Here is a 6,534-nt window from a genome sequence, read left to right as displayed (position 1 = left end):
ATGAAATGTGTAAAAGCATTTAACACTGTGATCTGTTTACACTGTTAGAGTAAAATTATTTCACTACATAGAGTAGTTTCCACTCTAAATAGGCTATTCTTAAAATACACTATATAGTGTATATTTACTTTCATTTTATTTGCAATGAAATAGCAATGTTTTTAACTGCTATAATATAAGACAACACACACCATCAGGTTCTGTAGCACCATTTATTTCCTGATAACTCCTCAGAGATAAAAATATGGGACAACGTACATAGTGGTGTCATTCTCTCCACATTCTTGCATGTTTCAGTTTCTCTTAGATCACGAAATACACCTTGGATGACTGACTTTTTGCATACTCATGAATTTTCTGCACAATATCCTCCATAGAGGTCACAAAAGAATTACCAGTAGACTGGGCTACACCTGCTGCCTTTAAATCTGAAATGAGAGGCACAACTATGTTCTGACGTTAATGCTGGCTCTGACTCAAGCTCAGCCTCACATGGCTCTTCTGTGGGATTAACATTACTACCATCAAGAACACTTTGACAATGTGGTGGTTCAGCTTCAACAATAACATTCACATAACACTTACTCAGATGCTTCCTAAGACCATAAAAACTATTGAAAAAACGTGAGCGTCCCACTAGGCCACATTGAAGATGAAGAGTCCTTCCCGTACAGAGTCCATGTATTATTTTGAGGTGCTTTACTAGACTGTTTGCTTCACCAAGGACATTGCTGCAAAGAAAGCACCTCATTGTTTAATTTCAAGAGTGCCTAACGCACCATTCTTGCTCGCAACTCTGCAATTCTTGGCGTTTCCTTAGTTTTCCCCACGTCAATGTTGAAAATGGAAGTTTGCAGAAAAGTGAAAAAGTTGCTCAAGACAGGACTGTAAGATGTACCAAACACATAGTGGGCCTTGAAGAGCTCATCCAGGGCTCCGACTGAGGTGGTGGCTTGGCAGGGAAGTGCATGCTTGTCGATGGCAATTAAGAAAGAGTGAATGCTGCTTTTTATGGGTCCCTGAGCAAGGAGGTAGGGCTGCCTGCTTTGAGCGATGTTGTCCAGATGCTGCTGCACGCTTGTTCCCGTCTATAACAAAACACATTCAACAACACTATTTATTAGATCAATATTATGAGATCACTCCAATCTCTAAACAATTTAAGGATTCAAGAATTGTATGTCACATGCATAGAATTGCCTGCGTAAAACACAAGCAGTGAAATTGTAAGGTTCTCCAGAAGAGAGAAAGGTTCAAATGGAAGAGTGCTGTGTGTGGGATAGGTGCTTGTAGTAGTATGCGGTGTATAACGTTGGTGTGTAGGAGGGTGTGTGTGTGTGTCGTAGAAAGTGGAGTGATGACAGAAATGAGAGATAAAATGATACAATGATCAATGATGTTTGAGGGGATGCACGGCTGCAGTGTGTGTGTTTTGGGGGGGGGGGGGGGGGGGGGGGGGGGGGTTGAGTGTAGGGTAGTGGAGTGTGGGTAGTGGTGTGGGTGGGGTAGAGTTGGGGTGTGTGTGTGTGTGATAGTAAAATTATGTTTGAGGGGGGTGTGGTGTTGATGGCTGGGTGTGGGTGGGGGCTAGTGGAATGATTTAGGGTATGTGGTGAGGGTTGGAATGATGTCTGAGGGTGTGTGGTGTTGTTAGCAGGGGGTGGGTGGGTAGTGGAGTGATGTTTGAGGGTGTGTGTTTGGAGTGTGAGGTGTTGTTGGCAGGGGTGGGTGGTGGTGGGAGGGATGAGGTTTGATAAATGTCTAGTGTACCTTTAGGAATTTGATGAGGTGATCAACTGCATTAGATGCTGATATCCTCCCTGGCCTCTTTCGTCCCTGTGCAGATGGTGGTAGCAGATGTAGCAGCAGTATGATGGTAGACATGTCACTGTCCCAGCCTAGAGGCCAACCAGTATCAGGTTAACATTATGCCTTAATTTTCCACCATCCTCAATATACTGTATTAAGCAACATGCTTCTCCACATTCAAAGACTTACCATTTTCAACTTCAGTAGTTGTCTCAGCGTTGCGCATCAAATCAAGAAGGTCTGTAGAGGGGACCAGTCCATGGCTTTCCTTAATGACTCCTGCTTTGAAAGTGGTAGGCCACCTCTCCAGGAACTTGTTGGCAGTCTGCTCACCAAACATCAGTCTAAAATCTTGTTCTATCTGTAGTTTGAAAAAGAAAACAAGAAGAAAAGGAGGACAACCTGAGTTAGTACCTTGTGCTACATTTTACAAAATTCAATACATTATACAGTATTCAATGAATGTAGATGCCATACCAGTCCTGGTGTGTCTAGGAACCGTGGAAATACTGAGAAGACCTCTGCTGATTTGTCATCATCATTGACCATGGCGTGGCGGTATATGAAAGTGACTTTCATCTTTTCACGGATGGTCTCCTCATCAGCAGTGTGTCTCAACAAAGCGATAGCGCATTCCACTTCCTCGTCAGTCAGGACTTTGTCGGCAGTAAAGGGTCTAGTACGCCCATAGCCTGGCCCACCCACTTTAGAACAAGACAATTTTGTTGTTGCTGTTTATAACTACACAGTTTTATATTATCCTTTAAACACATTTCACAGGTTGATAATTCCACCTCATGATAAATATTACCTTTAAGAGATTTACTAACTGCTGGACCTCTTTCCTCAGCAGCTTTTCGTTGAATTGTCTTCAACCGCCATGCAAGGTAGCCTGAACCACTTTCTGGATCGTAGTAATGTTCCTATGTATAATGTATGCACAGTGTGATACATTCATATGATCTCTGAGCTTTGGATAAAGGCATCTATTAAATGCATAAATGTAAATGTATATCTCAGCAGTTCGAAGGGAAAATATATTTTAAAACCTTTACTCACATAGCCATTCTGTGAATATGGGTCTTCAAGATATGGAAACAGAGCGACAATCCCCTGTGCATACATCACTTTTACACTCCGGGGCGGAGATGTCCTGGTGTATTCAATAATCAACATTCATAGACAGCACTGAACAACATACCTAAACAATAATTGCAATGTTTAAACAATGTCTCATGATAAAATAATTGATCCATACATACCCATGTGTTTCCGTCATCTCTGCAGTAAGTATGTTGATGAACTGTCTTCTGGTTGAATCTGAAATTGATTTTGTTTTCGCATACTCCGCCATGATACGGTCACCTCCAGGCTTTGTCGTCAAGATTTTTTCAATCAGCTAAGAGATAAAATGTGCAGTATTGTATTTTGAAAAATACTTGGAAATATCAAAACAAATACGATGCACCTCAAATTAAACATGTGAATCAAACTCCCCACACACACACAACTCACAGCTTTTGCTTCGTAGTTGATGCGGCAAGGCCTTTTAGGTTGACTTCCTTCGGCTGCAACTGGCTCCTCAGCTGGGTCACACAACGAGAAGTTGAGGATCACTGTGTCGTCAGATGCAATAGAGCATGGAGATGACGTGGACTGAGGGTTACCTGAGCATTAGGAAATAAGAACACAATTACATAGTTCAACACTTCAACTTCAACGATGTGTGTGTAGTGTTATGCAGGTAGACAGCAATTACCAGGTGCTTCATTGGCCAATGAAACCAGGAAAGGTCCATGGAACCCTTTTACGATCTCCTCAAAAACCTCACAGTCCACCTCTGTGTTAGACGGGTCATAAACCTTGATGTCCAACCGTCTGTCTTCAGCGATGTTAAATTTTAGACTCACTAGAGTAAAAGAAAGAAACAGAGCACAAAATGTTCTGATGAGAAATAATTGCAACATGCCACCACTTGACTAGGCTACTTTCAATCCAAATTTAGCGACTTACCTTCTCTCAAGAAATCACCGAATGTTAGTTCAGGCAGCTTGATGTACTTCTGCACTCCTCCAAAGGAGACACGCAGCATTTTCTGTTAAATTTAAATTTAAGGAAGGTTGAATAACTGTTAATACCCATCAAAATATTCTCTAGAATCAGAGCAAAGTCATTAGAAATCGCTAACGGTCTAATAAACACGCACAGACTTATGACAATAGGTTAATTTACAGGGTGCTATAAACTTGTTAGCTGAGATTATAACCTCCTATCTTTCTAATGACGCCATTCAGCAATAATTTGTTGAAATTACTCTCAATGTCTGGTTTCAGACAGGCACAAATTAAGCACGAGAACATAACATCTTGCAAATTATTTCAATTTGGGCAGAAACCACGTTGTCAAGCTAACTTGCTAGCAGCTAACATTTTGGTAGCTACGTTAGCAGCTAACCCAACGTCACCCACCCGGCCGAACAACTTCAATTATCACTAACCCATACATTGCACTGTATTAAGTAAATAAAGCCTGAAATGTGTCATTTAAAATAATTTCGTCATCAACGGTATTTCTTCTAAGTTCTTGACGTGGTGTTGCAGTCGAATGCATCTGAACTTGAAGTCAGTGCATATTGGTTAGCTAACTACATCTATGCATGGCTAACTTAACGATTAGCTAACTACGTCTATGCATGGCTAAATTAACTTCATACGCCTAGTACCATCGTCAATGTATTGCAAAACGTTAGTCGTCAGTGGAAACATATCTAGCTAGATGGTGAAAACCTACAAATGTTCAAACAAACTTACCACCGACGATAAGTCTAGTGGGGGAGAGACGATTTCCAAGCAACGTGCCAGCCCGGCCAGCTCAAGCTCCAGTTCAATTCTAGAACTTTCGCGGGGAATCATCACCATGTAGAGTAGATTTTGTCATTGCGTGCATGTTGGACTTAACTCTCACTTTTGACACTACTGTTTGGACGATTTTACTCTGTGTATTGTTATAACTACTCTATCCAGAGTAAAATAGGTTTACTCTGCAATAATGACACTCCATTTTTTACTGTGTAGTAACTGTAACTAGTTACTTTTTAAAAGTAACTTTCCCAACACTGGTTATCACTGACCCCTGGGTCAAAGACCCCAGATGCAGTAATTTTATCAGGTCTATTAGAAAAAATGAAGTCTATAGTAGTTGACTTGGAGGGGTTTAGGTGGTTAGGTCTTGTAGGTTCAGAGATGAGTTGGGTGAGGTTAAGGCTAGTGGCGACCTCTTTCAAGTGACCTGAGGCAGCCGAGGACCAGTCAATATTAAAATTTCCTAAAATAATAGTTTCACTTTCAGCATAGGAGGATATTAGGTCAGCCAACTGATCAAGTGACTTGGTAGAGGCTGAGGGTGGTCTATAAACCCCTATAATAACCAGGGCAGTTATTCTGCCCATAAAAGACTTTTAGAGCAATAAACTCAAGGCTATTTTTCACTGTGACTGAATAAAGACAATGTGAACTAAAACAAGACTTAGTATAGACAGCAACACCACCACCTCTGTTAGGTCTATCAATTCTAAAAATATTAAAATCATTCAGTGCCACCTCTGAGTCATCTATGTCACTCTTCAGCCAGGTCTCGGTGAGGACCAATATATCAGGAGTAGCTTGGGAGACAAGAAGCTTTACATGGTCCAGCTTCTGTGGGTTAAGCAGGCTTCTAATGTTCCAATGAATAAGACCAAGGCCTTTTGTAGCACTAAATGCCAGAGGGTTAGATAAGGGGTAGTCAGGAGGCTGATTAGAGGAGTTTGAAAGAGGTGTAGGAAAGTTGGTGAGTGATGTGCGACAAGGAATGTGAATGATGTTAGATAGATTAGCCCCACTCTGAGATGAGCGGTGAGCAAGGAGGTAAGAACATGGGTTATGAATTAAAACCTCAATAGTAGCTATATGACTATGGTCACATTCAATCACATCTTTTAACTGGTAGTGGTAAGGGGAAGGAGAAGGGGGTCACAAGTGGAGTGAGTCATAAGTCAAAGGCTTTAAAATTTATCAAATTTGACAGTAATTGCATGACACCTGCTTTACTCAGACGAATACCATTACGTTCAAACAGATCAGGTCGCATCCAAAAATAATCAAAATGTCCTATAAAATTATAACCAGCTGCCAGGCAGAAAGTACGCAGCCACTGGTGGAGGCTGAAGAGACGGCTGAAACGTTCTGAGCCTTTTGATGGAGATGGAATGGGACCAGAGATTATACAACTCTTTCCTAAGTTCTGGATGGTACAGCAAAGCATTTCAAAGTCCTGGTGCAGCTTTTCAGACTGTCTATCCATGATGTCATTTACCCCAGCATGAATAATGACATGTTTAACTGAGGGGTGTTGATCTATAAGCAGGGGAATGGTGTTAATGAAATCCCCAACCTTACTATCATTTATACAGTAACAGATGGCAGCAGGGAGTTGGACATCTCTTATAATACAGTCTTCTAAAACCAAGATCTCAGGGGCAGAGAGATCCCCGTTGGCGTTCGGGATGGGCAGAACTGCATAGCTCTGACGGATCAACAGGATCCTCATAGGCACTTGGTGGAGCGGATGGCTCAATGAGAATGACATCATCATAGCTATCTCCTGAGTTTGACCCCGAATGAATAGGGGGCGATACCGAGATGCAGTCCCCACTGGGCACAGGTGAAGGGAGGAGAGAAGTATAGC

General features: G+C 41.7%; 1 protein-coding gene across 1 annotated transcript; it reads right to left on the bottom strand.

The window, feature by feature from the left end:
• Window positions 1-204: 204 nt before the first annotated feature.
• Window positions 205-5,087, bottom strand: LOC134068175 (uncharacterized). Its single transcript, XM_062523736.1, has 10 exons — window positions 3,823-5,087; window positions 3,569-3,718; window positions 3,325-3,476; window positions 3,072-3,208; window positions 2,869-2,962; window positions 2,621-2,732; window positions 2,287-2,513; window positions 1,999-2,170; window positions 1,771-1,898; window positions 205-1,088 (listed from the first exon to the last, which is right to left on the bottom strand). The coding sequence occupies exons 1-10, from the start codon at window positions 3,899-3,901 to the stop codon at window positions 771-773; spliced, it is 1,569 nt and encodes a 522-aa protein (XP_062379720.1). The 5' UTR covers window positions 3,902-5,087; the 3' UTR covers window positions 205-770.
• Window positions 5,088-6,534: the final 1,447 nt, after the last annotated feature.

Source organism: Sardina pilchardus, chromosome 20 (genome assembly GCF_963854185.1).
Source record: "Sardina pilchardus chromosome 20, fSarPil1.1, whole genome shotgun sequence".
In the NCBI taxonomy this organism is placed as follows: domain Eukaryota; kingdom Metazoa; phylum Chordata; class Actinopteri; order Clupeiformes; family Clupeidae; genus Sardina; species Sardina pilchardus.
Note: the sequence above shows the minus strand (reverse complement) of the source record. Positions and strands in the feature narration are given on the sequence as shown.

Bases quoted from the DNA above. Each gene is read 5' to 3' on its own strand.
- LOC134068175 (XM_062523736.1), bottom strand. From the start codon at position 3,901: ATGCTGCGTGTCTCCTTTGGAGGAGTGCAGAAGTACATCAAGCTGCCT. The intron at 3,477-3,568 runs GTAATTGCTGTC...CCTAATGCTCAG, and splicing joins ATTGGCCAATGAAGCACCTG to GTAACCCTCAGTCCACGTCA. The intron at 1,899-1,998 runs GTAAGTCTTTGA...GTTGGCCTCTAG, and splicing joins AACTACTGAAGTTGAAAATG to GCTGGGACAGTGACATGTCT.